Source organism: Hypanus sabinus, chromosome 3 (assembly GCF_030144855.1).
Source record: "Hypanus sabinus isolate sHypSab1 chromosome 3, sHypSab1.hap1, whole genome shotgun sequence".
Classification (NCBI taxonomy): Eukaryota; Metazoa; Chordata; class Chondrichthyes; order Myliobatiformes; family Dasyatidae; genus Hypanus; species Hypanus sabinus.
In genome coordinates, this window is record NC_082708.1 from 63,531,530 (window position 1) to 63,558,108 (window position 26,579).

At 39.8% G+C, this 26,579-nt stretch overlaps 1 protein-coding gene across 2 annotated transcripts in view; it reads right to left on the minus strand.

Moving 5' to 3' along the window:
* Window positions 1–1,303: 1,303 nt before the first annotated feature.
* prcp (prolylcarboxypeptidase (angiotensinase C)) overlaps window positions 1,304–26,579 on the minus strand; it is a 42,093-nt gene continuing 16,817 nt past the window's right edge. For both annotated transcript variants that reach the window (XM_059964506.1, XM_059964505.1), the window contains exons 4-10: window positions 26,348–26,449; window positions 19,797–19,978; window positions 19,204–19,361; window positions 13,810–13,979; window positions 10,584–10,748; window positions 7,503–7,690; window positions 1,304–2,082 (exon numbers count right to left, since the gene is read on the minus strand). In XM_059964506.1, the coding sequence (XP_059820489.1) occupies window positions 1,851–2,082; window positions 7,503–7,690; window positions 10,584–10,748; window positions 13,810–13,979; window positions 19,204–19,361; window positions 19,797–19,978; window positions 26,348–26,449 (1,197 nt within the window). In that variant the 3' untranslated portion in view covers window positions 1,304–1,850. The remainder of the gene's footprint in view (window positions 2,083–7,502; window positions 7,691–10,583; window positions 10,749–13,809; window positions 13,980–19,203; window positions 19,362–19,796; window positions 19,979–26,347; window positions 26,450–26,579) is intronic.

Genomic DNA, 26,579 nt, shown 5'->3' on the forward strand with positions numbered 1-26,579 from the left:
TGGGGTGAGTGGGAATAGTACCAGCACCACTGAAAAAGAGCTGATGATGACAGAATCTGATAGGAAAGGAAGGTGGACCATAGAATAAAGGAAGGGAGGCAAGGGATAGAGATGGATGCAGAGGGGGAGAGGGACCAGTGGAAGGAACATGGGTGATGGACAGGTCGAGAGAATGAAAGGGAAAGAGAATCTTGGCCTGGAAACACCCTCCCAGGTGAGGAAATGTTTCAAATGAATCTGGTGCTCCCGTTGTAGCCTCCTCTGCATCACTGAGACAGAATGCAAACTGGTCAACCACTTTATCGATCATCTTCCTCCATATGATGTGGTCACTCTATCTCCTGGGTGCCAGACATCTTAATTCCCCTTCCCATTACCACACAGACACATCTATCCTCTGTCTCCTCCACTGCTAGATTGAGGTTAAGTGCAAAATAGAGAAACGGGGCTTCATATTCCTCCCAGGTAGTCCGCAACCTGGAGCCACAAACATTGAATTCTACAACTTCCAGTAACCAGCTCCCATCTTCTCCATCTGTCCATCATCCACTGGTTCCCCTCTGCTCTCCACAGCTCCCTTTATCTACCCCTTGCTTCACCTTCCTCTTCAGCCTTTGTTACTTGCACCTATCACCCCCCAGTTTCTGGCACCACTCTCAGACTTAGATCCTCACCCCCACATCACTGGATCCACCTAGCATCTGCCAGCTCTTGCTCCACCATTCCAGATTTCCAGTCAATTCTTACCATGTACTGCATAGGAACATTATGCTAGACCACAACATTCCTATGTTCAGTATCACAAAGGCACTGTAATTTGGCTTTTGCCCCTCCCCCCATAGCAATCTCAGCATTTGCTTGGCACTCCAGGAATGTTATGGACTATTTCCCAATTGATTGGAAGAACGAAGCTACAGCTTCTCAAGGAACATTGCTTGTAGTTATGCTGCATCTCTGATCGATAGTTCTTCACCAGCACCTCTCAAGCTCTCCTGGAACAAAGTGAGAGGCACAAGGGGACCTCACCGCCTGCAGATCTCTTCCAGATTCAACAGCAATTGCAAATATAAAACCTTCATTATTCTGCAATCCTAATCTAGCAGCCATGTAGGAGTCACATCAACATACAAATCAAAAAGGCAACATATCAACATCTTTTCAAAATCATTTTAGAATGGCCTTGTCAGCAACTAGAAATGTAAAAATATTCCAACTGCAAATTGGATGCACAAGCTGCTTAGAAAATGTCGCAAAATTGAACATGGAAGATATGATTGCAGCAAACTGGACTAAGTAAATTACATGCAGAAATTGAATTTAATTTATTTAGAGATATCAAAATGACAAACGATAATAGGATAAATGTAACATAGAAAGGCACTGGGTAGAATATTAAAAATGATAATAGTAAAAGATGTGCATTTTGAGTTAGAAGTCTTAAAATGGCGAGGTCTGAGCCACTGAAACTTGTTTTACATCACTTTCAGTTTTCAAACAGTGGAAATATTCACAAATCAATTTGAAATCTGGATCTGACCAGTAAACCACAATTCACGAAAGCAAATTAACACAAAATAATACTGGACCAGGTTAATGATTATATCAGCACATAAAAGTTAACAAATTAACAAAGCTCAAATTGGATTTAAAAAACTAGATTGACACTTGCTCTTGGTTTCACACTAGTATCACTCAGTTATAGACACAAATACAAAACATAAAGTTTCTCGTAAGGAACATCAGGATCCTTATTGGTGTAAATTACCCCACAGCAAACTCCAAAAAGGAACTATTGTAAATCAATTGAGAAATCAGCAAACTTTAAGAACTTTATTCCATGTTCATATAGTTTAATGATTAGGAGAACTGTAGCTGCCATCTGATTGAAGTTTTGCCTCCTTTATCCACTTCTTAAAATAACTAAGTTCCAGAGATCGTGCTTTTCGGACCGAGGAAGGATCCTGTTTATTATTGGAACGCAGATCTAAATGATGAGCTCCTTCAGCAATAAAAATAGCAGGCAAGCTACTGGAGATAGATTTAGTCACACCTCCACTTGACCAAGGATCCAAACCACCATTGCTGTCAAAAGAAATCAATGTTTATAGCTAACATAGCTCAAATACGTACATTTAAGTTTAACTTATAAACTATGCTTCACCTATAATGTGTGATAACTGAATCACTTTGTTTTTGACCCCTTTCATTCAAAAAACAGTTCAAGGCAAAAGTTTTTACATGGCTCAGTTACACAAGAGCTGAGTTTTGATGACTAAGCTTTAAGATTATTGTTAAATAATTCTCTTTCCTTAACCCACATGTATAACTTTTGTTATGTGCTGGTAAACAAAAGTATCCAGACAAAAATAATTACTGAAATGTTTCTGTCTTGCAAATAATCCACTAAGTGGCCTTCTGATAAGAAACATTAAAAGATTTGCAAATTCAAAAACCAATGACTGGTGATGTATGAAATTTATAATCCAAAAGTATGTGAAATGTGTTAAATGAACATTATTTCAAATCAGAACAAACAATGATAAAAAGGCTTTTGTTTTATGTTGGTTTTTGCCATTAGAATGAAGAAACTAACTGCTAAACATATGAGCCACTCATTCTACAGAGGCATGAGATGGTCTTAGTGAGTAGGATTCAGTAAGTAGGATTTAGATTAGATATGGCAAAGTTATTTCCCATGGTAGGAGAGTCTAGGACAAGAGGGCATGACTTCAGCATTGAAGGACATCCATTTAGAACAGATGTGGAGAAATTACTTTAGTCAGAGGGTGGTAAATCTGTGGAATTTGTTGCCACAAGCAGCTGTGGAGGCCAAGTCACTGGGTGTATTTAAGGCAGAGATAGATGGGTTCTTGATTAGCCAGGGTATCGAAGGATATGATGAGAAGGCAGCAAAGAGGGGATGACTGGAGGAATTGGATCAGCCCATTACTGAATGGTGGAGCAGACTCGATAGGCCGAATGGCCTATTTCAGCTCCTATATCTTATGGTCTTAAAACCTCCAAGGCGTTCTACACTTATGTGAAGAACAGGAGCATGCCAGATTGAGGGTAGAACCAATCCAGGATACAAGACGTATGTGCTTGGAGTCAGAGGAGATAGGGGAGGTCGTTAATGAATACTTTTCTTCAGTATTTACCAGTGAGAGGACTTTGATGTCTGTGAGGGTCGTGTAAAACAGGCTGATATGCTAGGGCACGTCAATGTTAGGAAAGTGAATATACTAGAACTTTTGAAAAACAACAGGAGAGATAAATCCCAGGGGAAGGATGGGATGTATCACCAGTTGCTACAGGAAGCGAAGAGAGAGACTGCTGCACCTCTGGCAATGACCTTTGCATCCTCACTGGCCACAGTAGTAATACCAGATCATTGAAAGGTGGCATATTTTATTCCTTTGTTCAAGAAAGGAAGTAAGCATAACTGTGGGATTAAGGCCTAGTGAGGCTTACTTCAGTAGTGGACAAATTATTGGAGAAGATTCTTAGACACAGGGTTTACAAGCATTTGGAGAAGCATAATCTGATTAGAGGTAGCAAGGTTTTGTGAGAGGCAGGTCATGCCTAATGAGCCTGATTTTCTTTGAGGCTGTGACAAAATACATTGAAGGTAGAATAGTGGAAATGGTATATATGGATTTTAGTCAGATGTTTGATAAGGTTCCCAATCAAACATCTGACTAAATGGTAGGCTCATATAGAGAGTTAGGAGACATGGGATCTTAGGAAACTTGGCTGTGTGGATTATTTGGCTTGCCCATTAGAAGGTGATTTTAAATGGAGTTTATTTGGTGCAGAAGCCAGTAGTGTTGCACAGGGATCTGTTCTGCTCATTGTGATTTTTTATAAAGCAGAAGCTCTGTTAATAAGTTTGTAGGTGACATAAGGTTGGTGGTGTGTTGGACAGTGTAGAAGGTTACAACAGAACATTGACAGGATGCAGAGCTAGACTGAGAAGTGACAGATGGATTCAGCCTGTTAAAGTGTGAAGTGATTCACTTTGGAAAGAAGGATTTAAGGGTAATGTTAGGATTCTTAACAGTGTGGAGCAGAGGAGGTATCTTGTTCGTTCATCAGGGGAATTGAGTTCAAAAGCTGCGAGTTAATGTTTAAGTTCTATAAAACTGTTGTTAGACCACACTTGGAATATTGTATTCAGTTCTGGTTGCCTCATTTATATGAAGAACGTGGAAGCTTTAAAGAGGGTGTAAGTGACATTTACCGGGATGCTAAATGAATTGGAGAGCATGTCTTGAGGATAGGTTCAGCAAGGACTTTTCTCTTTGGAGCAAAGGAAGATGAAAGGTGAGTTGACAGAGGTGTATAAGATATAGATGGCCAGATTGAGTGGACAGCCAGAGATTTTTCCTCAGGGAGGAGATGGCTAATATGAGGGAGATAATTTTAAGGCGTTTGGAGGAAAATGTGGGATGTCAGAGGCAATTTTTTTTTTAAATAACTAAGTGTTGAGGTGTAGATCACATTGCCAGGGCTGGTGGCAGAAGCAGACATGTTAGGGACATATTAGATAGGCACAGGGATAATAGAAAAATGGAGGGCTATGTGGGAGGGGAAGATTAGACTAAACAACCTTCCATTCCGCATTTGCCAGAGTATATCTGTTCCTGATTTATGCTCCCAAATTCCTGCCTAATAACATAATTCCCCTTCCAGAATTAAATACTTTTCCAAACCATCTCCAAGACAATGGTAAAGGTCAGGGAGTTGTGATCACTGTCTCATCCACCATGAGATCTGAAAGCTGATCAGGTTCATGGCCTCTCCTCTAGTTGGCCTGTCTATATATTGTGTCAGGAAACCTTCCCAGACACACCTAATAAACCCCACCCCATCTATATTAAGGAGGTGCCAATCAATATTAAGGAAATTGAAATCACCCATGGCAACAATCCTGTGTTTTTCCAGTTTTCCCAAATCTTCTGTTTTCTGTTGCCATTGGGGATGGGGTTGGTGGGTGGGGGTCGGGTCTATAGAATACAGTCAATAGATTGATTGCTCGTGAATTAGGTTTGGATACAATCTAGAAGACAAAGTTCAGACTACCAGACCATGCAAAACACGATGACCAATGCTGGAGTTAGCTTACTTATGAACTTAGAATTAATTGACACCTGCAACCTACAGGACTGCAGGAGACACAAAAACCAATTCATGCGAGATGTCTGGAACAGAGGTACTCATAGGTATTATTGCTCAACCCATCATTGCTCATGGTGCCTTGTTAGTTGCTGCTCAAAGCGGCAGTGTTATGTTTTATCAGACTTGAACAAAAATGGCTATGGTGATTACTGATGCAGTTTAACATTGAACTGTATGAATTAGACATTTAGAGTTAGTTGGCCTTACACATACTGTCAAGCATATTAGTGAAGCTAGTAGACCTTTCGTTCCTTAACTTCAGTAACCTGGGTCCAACCCTGTCTTCTGGTGTCATCTGTGTGGAGCTTGTACTTTCTCTGGAAATGCATGGATTTCCCCACACATCCCAAAGACATTTGGGCTAGATTCATTAGTCACTATAAAACGGCACTAGTGTATAGGTGAGAGGTAGAATGTAGGGAGAAGTTGAAGGAAATATGGGGAGAATAAAAATTTGAGGTTACTGAAATACTAGCAGTCAGTGTAAAAACAATAGACTAAAAGACCTATTTCTGTATACAACTCTGAGAATTGCTACTTTCTACAAAGTAATAAAAATCCTAATATATTCTTCACCAATCAGCAGACCACACCCCTGTTAAAAGTCACCTTTTTTGAAGTCGTTTATCTAGCTGCCAAGATTCTATCTGGATTTCTTATCTAGTTGCTGACATAATTCACTTGCTTTTTGCCCCCAAGAGGTGCTGTTAACTCATTATACTGAAGTCTTTTTTTCTTCTCTGTACACTTTAAGTCCCACTTTCTGAAATTCTTTTCCCAATTTCTTCATTTTCCTTGCTTTAAAAATCTTTGGAAAATTCAACTCTTCAACCATGCAACAAATGTCCCCATTAAATTTCTTTACCCAGCTATGACCAATTTTCTGCAACGTCTCTTATACTATTTCATTATACCACAAGTGCTATAATAAATATAGCCTATAGCTACTACAGTACACAGAAATGTGTATTCTATTTTCTCAATATTAAAGTAATATTTGTGTCTCTTGTATGAATGCCATACCATCAGTATTTTGACATTACATATCTACTGTAAGAATGCAGAAATGAAAAGACCTAACATTTAATTGCTACATGGTGATCAAGCTGTTTACAGAAAATGAACTGTTCACTGCAGTTTATGTGCAAAATGTACACCAAGTTACTTGGAAAATCCTGTGCTAAGTAAAATGTAATATTTCTTGTGCACTCCAAGAGGTCTACAATTTTTTTTCTGGATCCTGTCTCTACAGCATGAACAAATGGAAATAGCAAGTCATGCTATTTCCAATGTTTCGCACGGATGCTGCCTGGCCTGCTGAGTTCTTCCAGCGTTCTGTATGTATTCTTTGATCCACAGCATCTGCAGTTGTATTTTTATGCTATTTCCAGGCTGTGCAGTGCAAATCTAAAATGCACATACACGATGTTAATACACAGAGAGACAGCTTCAAATACTCATACAGAAGCAGTTCGTACGAGGTTAAAAGAAGTCTGCCTTTATTCCATATTTCCAAGCAACAGAAAAGGAGACCATTTATATAACCAAGTTAGAGTTGGCTCTTATCGTGACCCCACTGCCCAGTTACTTAATATTTCTCATTTATCCTTTAAATTTGTTTCAATGAAGGGACTATATTTCTGATACATCCACTCCTACTTGGGTCCCCCATTTCACTACTGGTCGATCTGCAACTTCCATTGCCTATTCTGTATGTCTCAATCCAATGCTCAATACCCTATTGCTCCCAAACTTGACAACGTTCTGATCCAATCCTGCACGACTCTTATATCGTGTTCTATTTTAGAATTTGAGAATCTAAGATACTTGAATTACTTAATTTTTGCATTTAATTTAAATATTTTTGACACCCATTCCTCCAAACTTTAGCCATTCAAATGCATTGGTGCCCAGCGAAACCAAATTAGATATACATCCTCCACATTTTGAAGGTAATCACATGCAACAATCTCAAAATCGCTGTAATAATATTACCAGTAGTGTTTCTCCTCCCCCCCTCCAAAGTGCTCTATTCTCACTGAGAAATGTCAAGTTATCTCCAAAATCACACAACACACACAAAATGCTGGTGGAACACAGCAGGCCAGGCAGCATCTATAAGGAGAAGCACTGTCAGCGTTTTGGGCCGAGACCCATCAACAGTGCTTCTCCCTCTAGGTGCTGCCTGGCTTGCTGTGTTCCACCAGCATTTTGTGTGTGTTGTTGTTTGAATTTCCAGCATCTGCAGATTTCTTCGTATTATCTCCAAAATCACTGGTTTTCACTGATGCTTGGAAAGTCTTGCAGTTTTATAAAAAACTCACCTGAAAATAATGTTGCTGTGTGAACTGATATTTTTCCCACCATAAACCGTGGTGATCCAGTCAGGTCTTGGGCGCAATCCCCAGGACTCTTTGCAGGCGTCAGAATACAATTTGAAATCCCATTCCATTGGTTCAAACATATCATTTACACCATCTGTACATAAAGGCATCACCATTTCTGTACAACTCTAACAACAAAGAACAAGCAACTGTAAATCAGAGAGAAAGGTTATCTACTTAAAATATTCATGTACAGTATTAGAATATTCAGACATCAGAGAATGAATGTTACCAAAATCTTTCTGGAAAAATGTTTACCTACTGGAATAGATAAACCTGTAGGCAAATCAAAAAACATCATGGGTCTTTCCATTACCACAAATGGAGAAATATGGATGACTTATGGAGAACTTTCTCTTAATTATACATATCCACATTGTATTGGAGAAAGAAAGACCTTACAATTAGATCAAGTTAATCACGGTTGTTACCATGTGGTTTAAAGGAGGTCTACTCCATATTTTTTTAAGAAGGGGTTTATCAGAACAATTTACAGCTACACATATTCTTGCTCAATACTGAATTTAATATTGCCACTTTTTAGTTTTCTTTAGTCATTTAATGGACTAACTTGGTTTAGTCAGCCGTGACAAAATTTAGACAACGTTATTGCATTCTTTTGCTCAAGTCTCCAACTAGCACAAAAAAGTTGTCATGTGTGCAAGATCCTACAAACAACAATGAGATAAGTTAATAGATAATCTAATTTATGTTAATTGAAAAGATAATACTTGCAAATTCACCAAATAGTCTCCCAAATTCCTCATCAAAAAGTACAAGCTAAAATAGTAAAAAAAGGCCTTTAGGATTATATTTCAAACAAGAGACAGCATCGTCCACAGCGCAAAACTTTCTGTATTACAATACTTATCTCAAGATTGAGACATGATATTCCAACCTTCCAACTTGAAAAGCAAGGATCAAAAGGCAGCTTTACTACTCATTCACCTACATTACTCAAAATCACTTCAAGCTATATAGACTCAGTCTTTTCTGTGTTTTGCCTGCAGTGTCAAGTTGTAAATGCTATCAATATTCAGATTTTCTAAGCTAATGTAGTACTAAAAGGGCCTGAGATAATAGTTTCTCAATAGCAAAGATGTTCTGAAACACTGAAACTCTGGGTAAAAAGGCAAAGCCAGGGGCTGGCTTTACTAACATTCAGAATTCCCCCCCACCCACAAAAGAATTTTCAGGGCAGAACTTATTTTGATTGGTTTACAACATCCAATGGAGTCAGTCAAGACCTTGTCACCACTCATCAATAACTGACTTCAGGACTACCACAACCAGCAAACAGCAAGAAGAGGAAAAAGACACTTGTCTGCATGGCTTCCTTCCACACTGAAACATAGAGAAACGAGGTACAAACAAATGGCATGAAAAGTAAAACGTGTTTTTTAAAGTTAGAAATTCCTCAGAGAGTGCTGCAAAGATAAAAGTAAGTAAATGTCATAAAATTGTGTTCCATTGTGTCTTACTCTTATCTATAAAGGCTAATCTATACAAGGATTATGATGAAGAAAATAGTTTAAACTAATATTGATACAAGGTTCTGAAGATACATCTCAAATTTTCCCTTCATATTTCTTCTTTTTGATCCAGATGTTGGAGAACTACAGCACAGAAACAGGCCTTTCAGCCCATCTGGTATGTGCTGAACTATTATTCTACCCAGTTCCTTCGACCTGCACCAATACCATAACCTTCCACATCCCCCTTCCCATCCATGATAGCTTTACAGAGGTTGTACCTCAATTTCTTATAAAAGGCAGAATCACCTGATTTGAACACAAAAGTCATAGACTTTAGTAGGGACTGGATCTCCCAGTTTCCTGTTGGAAAATCCTGGACTGTCCTCCTCAATACATAATCTTCAACACCCTTGCTAGTAAAATCCATGATGATAGTGATATGCTCATATGCCCAGATTGGCCACTGAGTCTCTAAACATGGACTAGTCTATTGACGCAAAGCTGTAGTGTTGAAGCTTATCTATGTCCTCAGCATGGCTTTTTATACCGGTTGCCCACTTTCAGCTTGTGTGTATGCAGGGAGGTGGAGCACTGCCTGGTGATCTGACTTACCAAAGTATGGGCAGAAGTGGACTCAGTAGATGTGTTTGATGATTGTATAGCAATGTTAGGGTGTTTGGATCCCTAGTAGGGTCAGGAGATGTGTTAGTAGTACTGTGGTAACACACTCTTGAAGTTGGTCTGGTTGAAGTCAGGCAATGATGAAAAGGCCTCAGGGTATCCTGTTTCAAGACTACTCACCAGTGTAAAGTTGCAGGCTTCACTTCTGCCTGGGATGGAATGTAGTCTGCTGTCAGGATAACTAGAATGAACTCCCATGATACACAGTATGGGAAAGATATTCAAAAGCTGGTTGAGCAGGAACTGGCCAGAACCATCACATCCCAGCACTCGGAGACATTGATTAGGAAAGCAGGTCCCTCTACCTCCAACTTTGCCAAGGATGCCAATATGGTCCATCCAGTGAATAGTCAGGAGAAGCAGGTGTGAACCAAGTGAGACACAGCACAAGAATCCCTAGTTCTCCTTGGTGGGTCAGATAAAGGGATTTTTTTCCCCTCTCGTTTTAGTATATTAAATTTTCCAACAGGGCAGTCCAATCAACACAAGAAGCTATTACACAAAATACTGTATCTGCTGCTGATCTCATGGGAAATCAAGCCTATATAAATGTGGAAGAAGATAGAAAAGAATATGGATAGCAAGTTAAACGTGGCTACAATGATCTTTCAGGTTAATTAACTGAATAATCAAATTAAGCTCCAGCATGTAATGGGATACTATGTCATGGGACATAGGAAAGCCGAGGAAGAGAACTTAGTTCAGAGTGGAGAAATGCAGCGAGTACCAGAAAGAAAAGTTCCTAATATATGAATTACTGTTAGATGTCACTGCAGTATGGAAACATTTTATTACAATATATTTTAAAAATATTTCCACTGCACACTGCACCAACATCACATAATCTGTACATAACTATATTCACCTGGTAATCCCAACCTTTGTCATCAAGGGTGGAAGATGAAGTCTGGGATATATTCAGACATGTAGCAGTGCCAGTGTAGTTATAATATATATTCACAGCCTTATAGACATTTTGGAGCAATGACTCCACAGGAAGCGAGGGTTTCCTAAGGAAGTTGCAAACCACCTAAGGAATAAATTTAGACGGTTATCAACATGTCCAACGTACATTAAAAATGCTTGTAGATACATCTTTGATAAAATTCCCATAATCCATGGAGGGAGGAACAAATTTAAAATTTGTCTACTTAAACTCCGAAAAGCCAGCTTTTCTACTGAGCTGTAAGATGCTGAATGATTTTAACCCTTCATTATCTAGAATGTGTTTTCATTGGTTTTAAAGCTACTTAATTACCTCAGTTGCAATTAAGTGCACAGTAACATCTACATTGATTTGCATCATAGACTGCCTTGAGATACTGAAAATGGTCAAAACTCTATTAATGAACAGTATTGAAAAATACTTTGTCCATTGCTAACATTACATGTACACATTACTTTTGCATTGAGCTAATCCTACTAGTATTAAAGTTAATATCCAGTAAATATCAAGCATCAACTTGGGCCTGAGACGGAGCAAGGCTAATTAACACTCTAAATTTAATATAAATGCTAGTATTTTCACTGGATAGAGTTGTCGATACTCAGCGGGTCAGGCAACCATGCTTCAAGTTGCTGGCTACCAATTCAGAGACTTGAAACAGTACTTCCCTCGTCCATTAAGCTGCTTCACTCGTATCTCCAGCATTTTCTGTTTCCCCTTTGGATTTCCGGCATCTGTAGTATTGTGTGTATGTGTGTGCCCACACACTAACATTTGGGAATTTGTGTACAAATTGGGAGAACTATCCCACAAATAGCCTGACATAGTCCAACTCATCATTAAGCAAATGTCCCAAAGTCCTTTATCATACTTTTTGGGCATGTCCTATTCCTCCATGTACCTGTCCAAATTTTCAAACTCAAAACCACATTCACACTTCTGCTGGCAGCTTGTTCCACACTTTAACCGCCCTCTGAGTGAAGAAGATCCCTCTCAATTTGCCCTTAAATATTTCACCCTTAACCCATGACTTCTGGTTCTATTCTCATCCAGCCTTAGTGGAAACTGCCTCTTGCATTTACTCTACCTATACCCCTCATTTTTGAAAACCTATATCAAATCTCCTCTCAAACTCCAACACGAGAAAAACTGCAGATAGTGGAAATCCAAGCAACACACACAAAATGCTGAAAGAACTCAGCAGGCCAGACAGCATCGATGGAAAAGTGTAAACAGTTGATGTTTCAGGCTGAGACCCTGGATCAGGACTGGAGAAAAAGGATGAGAAGTCAGTAAAAAAAAAGTGAGGGGGAGGGGTGAAGTAAAGAACTGGGGTGTCGACACACACACACACAGAGTTAGAAAAAATAAGCTTGTGAACCTTTTGCAATTACCTGGATTTCTGCATTAATTACTCAAAAATGTGGACTGATCTTCATCGAAGTCAAAATAACAGACAAACACAATCTGCCCAAACTAATAACACACAAACAATTGTACTTCTCATCAATATACACCATTTAAACAGTCCCAGTCTAGGTTCAAAAAAGTAGGTGAACACCTGGGGTAATGCTTTCTACAAAAGTTTTTTTGGAGTCAGGTGTTTCAATCATTGCGATGAGATTGGAGGTGTGGCTTGTGAAGTAACCCTCCCCTATAAAACACACAAGCTCAGGTTACTGACAGAACCTGCTCAAGGAAGATCTGTTTATGTGCACCATGCCTCAATCAGAACAACTTTCAGAGGAACTTAGAAGAATTGCAGGAATGTATGAAGTTGGAAAAGCCTACAGAAGCACTTCTAAATACCTGAGTGTTCATCAGTCCACAGTAAAAGAAATTGCCTGCAAACAGAGGAAACTCAGTACTATTGCTACTCTCCCTAGGAGTGGGCATCCTGCAAAGATCATACCGAGAGCACAACGTGCAATGCTGAAGGAGGTGAAAAAAGAACCGAAGGGTAACAGCAAAAGACCTACAGAAATCTCCAGAACGTGCTAAAATCTCTGTTCACGTATCCACTGTAAGAAATATACTAAACAAAAATGGTGTTTGTGGAAGGACACCAAGGGAAACTACTGGTCTCCAACAAAAAACAAACTAACAAACAAACAACATTGCTGCACATCTCAAGTTTGCTAAAGACGATCTGGATGTTCCACAATGCTTATGGGACAATGTTCTGCGGACATGAGGCAAAAATTGAACTTTCTGGCAGATATGCACACTACCATACTTGGAGGAAAAAGGGCAATGCATACCAACACCAAAGGCTCATCCCAGCTTGAAGCACAGTGGCTTGGGGCTGCTTTGCTGCCTCGGGATCAAAATTGCTTGTAATTGTTGAGGGAACCACAAGTTCAAAATTGTATCAAGTGATTTTGCAGGATAATATCAGGGTAGTGGTCCATCAACTGAAGCTTAATAAAAGTTGGATCATGCATTCAGATAATGCATGATTCAGACAAGTTGGATCATGATTCAAACAAGTTGGATCATGCATTCAGACAATGCATGATTCAGACAATGATCTGAAACACAAGAGCAAATCAACAACAGAGTGGTTTGAAAAGAAGAAAATTTGTGTTTTGGAATGGCCAAGTCAGGGTCCAGACTTTAACCCAATTGAGATGCTGTGGCATGATCTGAAGTGGGTTGTTCATGCAAGGAATCCCAGAAATATTGATGAACTGAAACAGTTTTGTATGGAGGAATGGTCTGAAATTCCTCCTTGTCATTGTGCAAGGCTGGTCAGCAGCTACAGGAAATGTTTGGTGGAGGTTATTGCTGCTAAAGGAGGTTCTACCGGTTATTAAATACAAGGGCTCACATTTTTTCCAGCCTGGACTGTGAATGGTTAAACACTCTGTTCAATAAACTCATGAAAAGTACAACTGATTGTGTTATTAGTTTAGGCAAATTGTGTTTGTGTACTATTGTGACTTAGATTAAAATCAGACCACATTTTATGAGTAACTAATACAGAAAAACAGGTAATTGCAAAGGGTTGAAAATACATATATTTATCAGTTCATTATGAATTCAGTTACGTATAAATAGAATATTCATGTTACAAAGTGCAAAATTTTCTTCAACTAGGAAAGTTCTAGAATATTTTTCCATAATTGAGATTTACATCAATTACCTTAATAGGCCAGGCAGGAAGAGGTTCTAGAAAATTGGCTTCATAAGGATAGTCCACCATGGCTAGATTAACCCAAGTTTCAGACAGCCACATTTTGAACAGTGCCACATCAGATGCTTGTAACGGTGAACAAAGATGAAAAGTACTTGAAAGAAACTTCAATCCTTGTGCTAAAATAAACAGACATAAGTATTTAAATGTTACATGGATTGACATAATTATAGCTTTAATTATGAACTGACCTAAACTTCTAAGCTGTTACTAGTTTGCCATTAAAATGTGTGGCTACAGGGTTTAGAAAATCAATTGGGTCCTTAAAACGACCAATGGAGAAACCATGAAACCCATCAACAAGGAGGAACCCTTTGCTACTGCCTGTCTTTCCAATATTTCCATGGTTTCTGGAAGGATCGCCAGGATCCTGAAGAAGTAAGAGATTAATACCATCCAACAAACCCATAAGGAAGCTCAAATCACAGTTTATGCAAATCAAAGATGAGCTGGGAATCAGGACGGGTGACGCTTACAGGATTCCCTGTGAATGCAGGGCAGCCCGTTTCAGCCAGATGGAACGCACGGTGTAAACACATATCAAGGAACACAGGAGGTGTATCCATTTGGGTTACCCAGAGAAACTGGCAGTAGAGGAACACTGCATTCACTGTAACTATAGGGTTGACTGTGACGGCACAAAAGTACTACTGTGCTGCACCACTGACTTCTGGGACTGCCTGGTGAAGGAAGCCATTCAAATAAAGCTAGAAGACGAAAGTCTCACTCTGAGAACTGGAATTCGATTGTAAGCAAGCTGGGACAGCAGAAACCTGATTGGATACAGACTAACTAATCGGGAGAGACAGACAACAGGGGTTCTAATACCATCAGACTAGACACACCCAGGCATAATCCATAATGGAGATGGCAGAGTCTGTCATCAAGACGCCAGTTAAAATCAATAGCTGTACCCGACTGGAGGCCCGAGAAGAGTTTATTCATCGTGTACACTGGGAAGACACTAAATCCTTTTGTACTTGTAAAAGAAGTTGCTAGCTGGTCTATAGCCTGAGATGGAGATATCCAGAAGGGGAACTGTCAGTGATGGACCACAAATGTGTGGTAGAGCAGGGTAGAAACAAATGATAAAAATGGAATTGTGTGTCTAGAGAATGCAACACCTATGCAATTGGAGAAAGATGTTGAGTGTGGCCCCAAATAAGCCTGCAGCAAATATTGTTCCACATATCCAACCAAAAAACAGGCATAACTAGAGCAGGTTCTCATAGCTATACCACTAATCTGGAGAAAATGAGTGGAGAAAGAAGTTGTTCACTGCAAGGCCAAGTTCTACAAATCAGAAAGATATTTCAGATGGTGAAAGGAAACAGGTTCACCACTTTTCAAAGAAGAAACAGGAACCTCAAATGTTCCTGATTCAAAAGGGGTTCCCAATTTTTCTTTTTATGCCATTGACTAACGCCATTAAGCAAGGGGTCCATGGACCCCAGGTTGGGAACCCCTGGATAAAGGGGTTGAATACATTTGGTAGAATGCCCCATTTGGATAGTGAGTTACAGGATTCTGACCCAATAATGCATACATTCCCAGGTCAGGATGGCATTGAACTTGAGAGAAGCTTCACCAATCTTGTCTTTCTCAGGAGTGTTTGCGTGTTTTAGAGATGATACTGAATAGGCCTTATGATTGCTGCAATGAGCTGATTATGCACGCAGTAAATGTTTAATTAGGTTGTTAATCAAAATGAGACCAACTTAAAAAAATATTTTTTTTCAGCATTGTTATGTTCTGGAAAGGAGGAAGGACAAAGAACAGAGACTTAGATAATGATGAAAGAAATTGTGAAGTTTTTCAGAAAGAGAGAAAGCATATGTAAGGTTAAAGATGCTAAAAATCTAATGGGGTGCTTGAGAAATATAAAGCAGGGGATTAGGAGAGCCACAGGGGCCATGAAATGTCCTTAGCAAGCTGAATTTAAAAGAATCTCAAAACATTTCATACTACATTCAAAAACAAAAGGATAACTAAGGAGAGGGTATAGCCACTCAAGGATAAAAGAGGGAATTTGAATATGGAGTCAGGAGGTGGGCTAGGTACTAAATGGGTAAACTCAGCAGGTCGGGCAGCATCTGTGGAAACGAGCAGTCAACTTTTCCGGCCAAGACCCTTCATCCTGACGAAGGGTCTTGGCCGGAAAAGTTGACTGCTCGTTTCCACGGATGCTGCCCGACCTGCTGAGTTCCTCCAGCTTGTTGTACGTATTGCTTTGACCACAGCATCTGCAGTGTACTTTGTGTGTACTAAATGGGTACTTTGCTGGTTTTCACCAAGGAGAAAGACATGGAGAGTAACGAGTACAGTATCAGGAATGCTAATGTACTAGGTCAGTCATTCCCAAAGTGGGCAATATTGCTCCCCCCCAGGCAGTTGTGGGAATTTCAAGAGGGCAATAAAGATAAAGGCAGTGGGAGGGTGCTCAGCGGGGGATTACGGGCTTAAATTCTGAAATGAATTACTTATTATAAGCATTTAATCCTCAGTGCCTCATATGTGCTTACAATGATCACAAACCAACTCATTTCGTGTTCTCTTAAACTGCTCTAAGTTCATTATAGTTGTTGAAAATCAATGTGACACTGCTGTATATGGCATATCATGAGAAATCTGTACTGAAGAAATAGTGTTATTTCCAGGCACATTATTGCCATTCACTACTGTAGTACAGTGTTAGCTAGTATGATCCCCATACTCTAATCACAGTGAGCAATCCCTGTGGATTCAATGGGGTAAAGTTCAGAATCTGCCTTTTCATATAATCTTGACCATATTTCTCTAGCCCACAGTGCAGCTGAGATATCGCTGCCCTACTTCAGGCCAAGTCAGGTTTCGACTGAGCTATGATAATGTCATAAGTTATCCCTTTAATGTTCACAGTGCATGGGGTTGAACTTAAACAAAAGGGATTGACCATGGTCATTATCCATAACGAAAATAGCAGAAGCAGACCAAACAAAAAAAATTAGACAGTATAGTGTGGAGTATCTGAAATATGGATTTATACCAACACTGAGCAACCAACATCAGCCATGTGTCTGTTGTGTGAAAAAGCTTTTTTTGAAATGAGACAATGAAACCACAGAGGGTCCTTGAGCATTACAAGAGAATACACTGATAAAGAAAACAATAACTTGGCTTATTTTCAGTCACTTTGAAAACTTTCAGAAACAGAAAACACTTCAAAACATGTTCTGTTGTGAAGTGCTGGCAAACAAGTAATGGTTTGGGTGCTTCATACATTTCAATGCTCATTGCCAAATCTGGAAAGCCCTTACAATTTGAGGAGAACTGATTCTGCCAGCAGTAAGGGAATTTCCTAGTATGGCTTTGCATAAGTCACCAGACCAGACAATTAAAGTGTTTCCACTCAGCGACAACTCAGTTCAAAGACAAATAGATGTAGAGATAGCTCAGAAAATTACAGACCAGTGAGTCTTACTTCAGTGGTTCTGAGAGGCAGGATATATGAATATTTGGAGAGGCTAATGATTAGGAATAGTCAACATGGCTTTGTCAAAGGCAGGTCATGCCTTACAAACTCAGCAGGTCAGGCAGCATCCGTTGAAATGAGCAGTCAACGTTTCGGGCCGAGACCCTTCGTCAGGCCCGAAATGTTGACTGCTCATTTCAACGGATGCTGCCCAACCTGCTGAGTTCATCCAGCTTGTTTGTTCGTGTTGATTTGACCACAGCATCTGCAGTATACTTTGTGTTTATCATGCCTGATTGAACTTTTTGAGGATGTAACTAAACACATTGATGAAGGTAGAGCAGTAGATGTAGTGTATATAGATTTCAGCAAGGCATTTGATAAGATACCCCATGCAAGGCTTATTGAGAAAGTAAAGAGGCATGGGATCCAAGGGGATCTTGCTTTGTGGATCCAAAACTGGCTTGCTCACAGAAGGCTAAGAGTGGTTGTAGACAGGTTATATTTCACATGGAGGCTGTTGACCAGTGGAGTGCCTCAGGGATCTGTTCTGATCTCTTCGTGATTTTTGTAAATGACCTGGATGAGGAAGTGGAGGGATGGGTTAGTAACTTTGCTGATGACACAAAGGTTGGGAGGTGTTGTGTATAGTGTGGAGGGCTGTCAGAGGTTACAGCGGAACATCAATAGGATGCAGAACTGGACTGAGAAGTGGCAAATGGACTTCAACCCAGTTAAGTGTGAAGTAGTTCATTTTGGTAGGTCAAATTTGAAGACAGAATATAATATTAATGGTAAGACTCTTGCAGGGTGGAGAATCTGAGAGATCTTGGGGTCTGTGTCCATAAGACATTCAAAGCTGCTGCGCAGGTTGAATCTGTCGTTAAGAAAGCGTACAGTATATTGGCCTTCATCAATTGTGGGATTGAGTCCAAGAATCGGGAGGCAATGTTACAGCTATATAGGACCCTGGTCAGACCCCACTTGGAATACTATGTTCAATTCTGGTCACCTCACTATAGGAAGGATGTGGAAACTACAGAAAGGGTGCAGAGGAGATTTACAAGGACATTGCCTTGATTGGGGAGCATGCCTTATGAGAATATGTTGAGTGAACTTGGCATTTTCTCCTTGGAGCAACGGAGGATGAGAGGTAACCTGATAGAGGCGTGTAAGATGATGAGAGGTATTGATCGTGTGGATAGTCAGGAAGCTTATTCCCAAGGCTGAAATGGTTAACACAAGAGGGCAATTTTAAGGTGCTTGGAAGTAGATACAGAGGAGATGTCAAGGGTAAGGTTTTTTTATGCACAGAGTGGTGAGTGTGTGGAATGGGCTGCCAGCAACGGTGGTGGAGGCAGATACAATAGGATCTTTTAAGAGACTCCTGGATAGGTACAAGGAGCTTAGAAAAATAGAAGGCCATGGGTAACCCTTGATCATTTCTAAAAGTAAGTACATGTTCGTCACAGCATTATGGGCTGAAGGGCCTGTATTGTGCTGTAGGTTTTCTGTGTTTCCATAAATGTTATTTGATTGACAATTGGGCCAACTACAGTTCTTAAAAGAACATTCAAATGTATGAAGATATACCCAATTACAGACACACAGTCTCATCAGTCATAGCTAACAACTACATTGCTGCAGGCATATAATTTTGTTCAGAACAGGGCCTGTACTTTGCTGGTTAAAAGAGCATAGCATGATTCTGTAAGCTTTTTTTTCAAACAGTGAATTATAGTGATGTGCATATATACACATAAATATTAATTCCTACAGAACTACAGCCCAAGGTGAGAAATTCTGAAGTAAAACAATTTAAAATTACCGTGAGAATATCTTAAACCAAAAATCAAATACATTTTTGTCAATTCTGGACAGAGCTTTATTACCTTTGGATGAGAGTTCATTTATTGCAGCCCAAGAACGTCTGATGCTTTCAGCACAGCCTTTTCCACTCTTTGAGAAGTCTTTGGTTACAATAGCAAAGTAAGTTTCACATGGGGTTAAATCTTCAAACAGCCATATTGGAGCAGAAGCAGCAAGAGCTCTGGTATATACACAGATAGATTAAAAGTTTATGGTGCACGTATTAAACACTGTTAATGTTTTAACACTGAAATTGGCCACCATTTCAACAATGTGATAGTAAAACAAGAATTAGGCTAATTGAAAAAGAAATGTTCAGAAATGAGCACAGAATGGGAAAATGCGCTTTGATTACTAAAGTATGGTTCACATTAAGAGATATGTAGAAGCATAATTATGATGATCACCTCTGATTTAATATAATCTATACCATGGATTAATTAAAAATAAAATACTTGAAAAAATGTTATCTGAACTTACCATAAAAAAACCAAAGTAAGTCAATTACTTCAAAGTAACGCATTTAAAAATGGGATGGAGTGATAACCCCAAATCATAGTACGCTCCCCACAAATTACTTTGTGTTATCTAATCTAATCCTCAAACTAATACTCACCCAACAACAAAATTTGGATACTTCATTCTAAACCAAGCTGCTAACATTCCTCCGTAGGAACCTCCAATTGCAATAACAGGACTGCTCTGAGCTCCAGGAATGGTCTCTTTCAGATTTCTAACAAGGACTGCAAAGTCAGCTAAAGCTTGTTCTGAAGTGAAGTAGTTCAGGTACTTGGGATTCTACAACAGAAACATTGACAAAACACTTGCAATGAAACAACTAAAAGTGACAAGCTAATAACCTTTGGTATTCCAATATGATAATGTGAACAGACTTTCGTAAATTACTAAAAATTGTATAACTGAAACTAATAGAATAAAAATGAATTCACATTTCTGCATGTCACATTCACCAGACAGTGTGTTTGACAGGTTAGTAACACAACAATATCAATGAGAAAGCTACTTTGGTAATGATTTAAAGACATATTTTGGTACACTCCATTTCACAAATAACAGATCCACACCCAAAATAGTGCAAGCATTTCAAGCTGATTTGCAGCATTAACATGCAGGTCAACTGGGAAAATCAGGTTGGTAATGTTGCATGCTTATGAGATGGCTTTTTACAGCAGTTTGTTGTTGAGTCTACTATAGTTGGGGATCAGCTATATTGGATTGGGTGTTTCGTAATGAACAGGAGGTGATTAGGGAGCTTAAGGTAAAAGAACTCTTGGGAGGCAGTGACCACAATATGAGTGAGTTCAACTTGAAATTTGATAGGGTGAAAGTAAAGTCTGACACAACAGTATTTCTGTGGAGTAAAGGGAATTACAGTGGTATGAGAGAGGAGTTGGCCAAAGTAAATTGGAAGGAGATGCTGGCAGGGTAACAGCAGAGCAGCAATGGTGTGAGTTTCTGGGAAAAATTAGGAAGCAGCAGGATAGATGTATTTCAAAAACAAAGAAATACTTAAATGGCAAAATAGTACCAGCATGGCTGCCATGGGAAATCAAAGCGAATGTAAAAGCAAAAGAGAGGGCATACAACAAAGCAAAAATTAACAGGAAGGTAGAAAGTTGGAAAGCTTTTAAAAACCTGCAGAGAGCAACTAAAAGAATCATTTGGAGGTAAAAGATGATATATGAAAGCAAGCGAGCAAACAGTATCAAACGTGGATAATAAAAGCTTTTCCAAGAATGTCAAAAATAAAAGAAAGACGAGAGTAGATATAGGACCGCTACAAAATGAAGCCAGAGAAATAATAACAGGGGACAAGGAGGTAGCAGATGAAATAAATGTGTATTTTGCATCAGTCTTCACTGTGGAAGACACTAGCAGTGTGCCAGATGTTGAAGGGTGTGAGGGAAGAGAGGTGAAAGCAGTTACTATTACAAGGGAGAAGCTACTCCAAAAGCTGAAAGACCCAAGGGTACATAAGCCACTCGGACCAGATAACTGCATTCCACTGTTCTGAAAGAGGTATTGGGAGAGATTGCGGAGGCATTACTAATGATTTTTCAAAAATCATTGGAGTGACATGGTGCCAGGAGTGGAAAATTGCAAATGTCACTCCACTCTTTACGAAAGGAAGAAGGCAGCAGAAAGGAAATTATAGACTAGTTAGCCTGACCTCAGTGGTTGGAAGATGTTGGCGTCAATAGTTAAGGAACTATATTTACTTGGTGACACAGGACAAAATAGGACAAAGACAGCATGATTTTCTTAAGGGAAAATCTTGCCTTACGAACCTGTTGGATTATTTCAGGGGATTACAAGTAGGATAGATAAAGGGGTTGCAGTGGATGTTGAATTTTTGGATTTTCAGAAGGCCTTTGACAAGGTGCTACCCAAGGCTGCTAACCAAGTTAAGAGCCCATGGTATTACAGAAAAGTTCCTGGCATGGTTAGAGCATTGGCTGATTGGTAGGAGGCAGCAAGTGGGAACAAAAGGATCCTTTTCTGGTTGGCCGCCAGTGACTAGTGGTGTTCCACAGAGGTCGGTGTTGGGACCACTTCTTTTTATGCTGTATATCAATGGTTCAGATGATGGAATAGATGGCTTTGTTGACAAGTTTGCAGATGATGTGAAGATTGGCAGAGGGGCAGGTAGCGTTAAGGAAACAGATAGGCTGCAGAAGGACTTAGATTAGGAGAAGGGGCAAGAAAGTGGCAAGTGAAATACAACATTGGAAATTGCATGGTCATGCACTTTGGTAGGAGAAATAAATGTGCAGACAATTTTCTAAATGGGGAGAAAATACCATAAAGTTTAACTTGCAGGTCAAGTCAGAGGTGAGGAAGGCAAATACAATGTTAGTATTCATTTCAAGAGATCTAGAATACAAGAGCAGGGATACAATGCTGAGGCTTTGTAAGGGACTGATGAGGCCTCACCTGGAGTAGCGTGAAGGGTTCTGGGCTCCTTATCTAAGAAAGGATGTGCTGGCATTGGAGAAGGTTCAGAGGAGGTTCACAAGGATGATTCTGGGAATGAAAGGGTCATCATACGAAAAAAGTTTGATAGCTTTATGTCTGTACTCACTGGAATTTAGAAGGATGGGGGGAGGGAATCTCACTGAAACCTTTCAAATGTTGAAAGGCCTAGAAAGAGTAAATGTGGAAAAGATGTTTCCCCTGGTGGGTGAGTCTGGGACAAGAGGGCACAGTCTCACGATAGAGGGACATCTATTTAAAACAGAAAAGTGGAGGAATTTCTTTAGCCAGCGGGTAGCGGATTTGTGGAATTTGTCACCACAAGAAGCTGCGGAGGCCAGGTCATTGGGTGTAATTAAGGCAGAGATTGATAGGTTCTCAATTAGCCACGGCATCAAAGATTACGGGGAGAAGGCTGGAGAGTGGGGTTGAGGAGGGGAAAATAAAAGGATCAGCCATGATTGAATGGCGGAGCAGACTCGATGGGCCAAATGGACTAAGTCTGCTCCTAAGTCTTATGGTCTTCAAAGGTATAAACATGAACTGGACCGAGCTGCAGCTCCACATTTATTGCCCATGCAACTCCTGGAGCTGAACTTCCTTTATTTGTCACCCCGACAGGTCCATATGTATCCTACATCTCATGGTGTCTGTTCTGTGTGGCTGGGCAGTCCTTGGACAGCAACCTGTCATCAGGCAGAGGACCCCAAGGCCCTCTCCTTGGACCACTCCAGCAAACCTTCTGAGCTCACTGCTGTCAAAGATCAAACTTTTTAAAAATTATTTTTAAACAGACACATTTAAAGATACTTGAAATAGAATTTTTAGCTTAAAACATTTTAAATTAAAAATAACAAACTTGATTTTTTTTGTGATAGAAATTAAAAGCATCTATATTAAGCAAATTAAAGAGGGAAAAGCAACCAGCCTACAACTAGCTTTTCAATCAGATCAGCAATCCATTTGATTGAAAAGCATTGTGCTACATATGACAGTGACCATTAGTGTACAGCCAAATTATCAAATGCAAAATGTATCCAGATGCAGAGTTCTGCACATCTAATTCAATATCTGGTTCTAGCACACAGCCCAATTGCACAGCAGGTGTCCACCTCCCTCCCAATAACTGTATTATTGGGAGGAAGTCAGGAACAAGCTAACTGACACATTGCAATCTGTCAGGGGATCACTGTGAACTGTTAGCTAGTGAGCAGCATTAACCAGCAAAATTATAATAATTACCTTATAGTTACTTTCATATTGCTCACCAGTCTACACGTCAATTTTTCATTGCAGATTGAACTGATGAAATTAAAGCATTAATCTACACCTTCACCTTTATTTCACCTCCCAATATTGAATGTGACTTCAAACATACTGTCATTATTTCAATACGCAAAAAATACGCACCAAGTCAAAAGTTTATATCATGAAGAAGATAGAGACCGTGTTTTTCCCATAGATGCTGCCTGGCCTGCCGAGTTCCTCCAGCATTTTGTGTGTGTTGCTCAGATTTCCAGCATCTGCAGATTTTCTCATTAGAGACAGCATTTGTCTGATTAAACAAACTTGCATGGAATAAATGTCTCAATATGTGATTCGTGGTGGGGGGCCATCCATGCTTGCCACTGGCTGACAGAAAAGTCTCTTACATGGACTGATCAGCAGAGGTCACTGTCAGAAAAATTCTTGTTCATTATTCACTACATAATTTCAAAATTAGGTTTAATATCACTCACATATGTCAAGATATGTATTGTTTTACAGCAGCAGTACATATTAGTTTTAAAAAACTATAAATTGTAATAGGTAAATTGCAAATTTTTCCAAGATGGTGGCACAACACAGCTTGCAGCGGCCACTCCGGAGCTGATTATCTGTTATTTGTGAAGTGGGGTGCCGTGCGCAATCATAATTGATTGAAAACAGACGTGGGAGCACGGAGGAACATCGGGAAATCTCCAGGAAAACCTTCTTTGTTGCTGCTGCTGCTGTGAGGTCCAGGACTCTGCTGGGAAGAACAGGCCCCCAGTCCTTGGGGTCGCGTTGCCAATGGCCGTTGGCGGGGCCGTCTTAATACGCTCGGCAGAGGATGGTGCTCAGAGAAGCTGTGCAGGAGGGGATGGTCGACGGCTCGGAAGTTCGACGGACTCGGAGTCCACTGCGGTCAGGTCGTTTTCGGTGTGTGCTGCGTCTGCCAGGCTGGGTTCGATGGAGCTTTCATTGTGTGCTGCGTCTGCGAGGCTGAATGGGGCAGCACCGTGGAAGTCCATAGCGGGGGTACTCCCTTCTGCCGCTGGCGTGGGATGGCGAGTCTGTCGGGACTCTGGGGACTTGTGGAACTGTGTGGTGATTTCTTTTGAACTTTAACATCTTTGGACTATTTTTACTGTGCCCATAGTCTGATTTTTATCAATTATGCTATTGTTTGCACTGTTGTAACTATATGTTGAAACTATGTGGTTTTGTGCAGGTCCTGTAGCTTTAGTTTTCAGTCTTATTCGTCTGGTGGATTTGGAGCTCCTTTCCAGGGAACGCGCTAAGATGGTAGCGCAATATTAATACACAGCTGCTTCTCCGGACTCTGGATTGGGGATTGCCAAACATTACGTGGATTTTCTGGTATAGTCTGTTTTGTCATATGCTTTTGTGATATCATTCTGGGGGAACGTTGTCTCATTTTTTAACTGCATTGCATTTGTGGTTTCTAAATGACAATAAACTGAATCTGAATCTGAAGCTGTGGACAGCAGATTCCAGTTAACTGGGACACATCGGGGATTTTGGCCCATTTAAGCAGCTGCCCCAGTTAGCTGAAGTTTCATGGAATTAGTTAAAGATAAGTAAAAAAGTCAAATAGAGTAACAAATTATATTTTAAATGAAATATTGAACAAATTAGAACACAACCAAGAGCACAACAGTACTATAAAACCCTATTGGTTCCTAATAATATTGACAGAAGAATTCATCCAGTGTATGTAATGAAATTCTTCATAGTTCGTAACATGCTGAAGTAATGAATTCATTTCATTTTCATTCCCAGCCATTTTTGGCATCTGCAAGCCTGGGTGTTTAAAACCACAGAGAGCAAAACAGTTCTGAATTGCCTTACTGCTTATTTCTTGCCATCAGTGACAAAAATCACTGTTCTTTGAACACAAACTGTTCAGCTTCTCCTGCTCCAATTCAACAGCATAATGTCCCAAATAACCCAAGGGAATCTCGGCAATTTTCTCAATTAGTTTTTGTACTTTAAGAGTCGTCTCAAATAAGCAGCTTCCCTGACTAGCCAATTGCCCAATTAACCCGAATCCAGAGTGCGTGTATGTGCAAGAGAGCATGTGCGTGTGTATCTGCATAACAATGGGTGCTGGCTTTTTGAGCCATTGCATTTTGAAGGTGGGGGGCTAGTGCCCATGATGGAGCTAGCTGAGTTTACGACATTCTGCATCTTTAATTTGCTTTTCAATTCTCAATCGACATTTTCAGAATACATGATCCTTGAGCAAAAGTTGATCAAGTCAAAGGCAAATGACAAAGCCCCTAGTGAGATTTATGAAATATTGACATTTTAGAAACAGAACACGTAGTCTGTACTTTGTAAGTTGCAGAAGTTGTAAAATTAGTCAACTCCATCATGGGTACTATCCTCCATAGTATCCAAAACATCTTCAAAGAACAATGCTTCAGGAAAGTGGCATCCATTATTGAGGACCCTCACCATGAAGAACATGCCTCCTTCTCACTGTTACCATCAGGAAGGAGGTACAGAAGCATAAAGGTACACATTCAATGATTCAGGAACAGCTTCCTCTCTGCCATCCGATTTCTGAATGGACACTGAACCCATGAACGTTACCTATTTTCTTATTTCTGCTTTGACACTACTTATTTTAAGTTAACTATTTATATACACGTGTGTTTTCTGTATTTATGATGTATTGCATTGTACTGCTGCCACAAAGTCAACAAATTTCACAACATATGCCAGTGACATAAAACCTGATTGAGTCTAGTGTTCAATATATGCCATTAAATCTGATCTTTCTGCAGATTTCTCATAACAACAGAAGAAAAAGATAGCAATGGCTATGCAGTTTTCAAAAGAACTGAAAATATTTGTCTGTCAAGTATATAGTCAAAGTTTAGAAAGCATTTTTTTATAACTTACACTGAATGCTTTTTTTCCAAAAGGTATAGACTCTCCATAATATCTATGTTCAGCAAACACCAACATGGCACCCAGTTCCTTAGAGATATCCCACATAAAACCCTAAAAAAAAAGCATTTTTATTTTAAAAAGCTGCAATTTCAAGAGCAACCAAAAAATAAATCCTTTAAAAAAGTTGTGATGAAGTAAATTAAGCAAAAGGAAAAGAAAGCAAACCAGCTAACACTTCCAA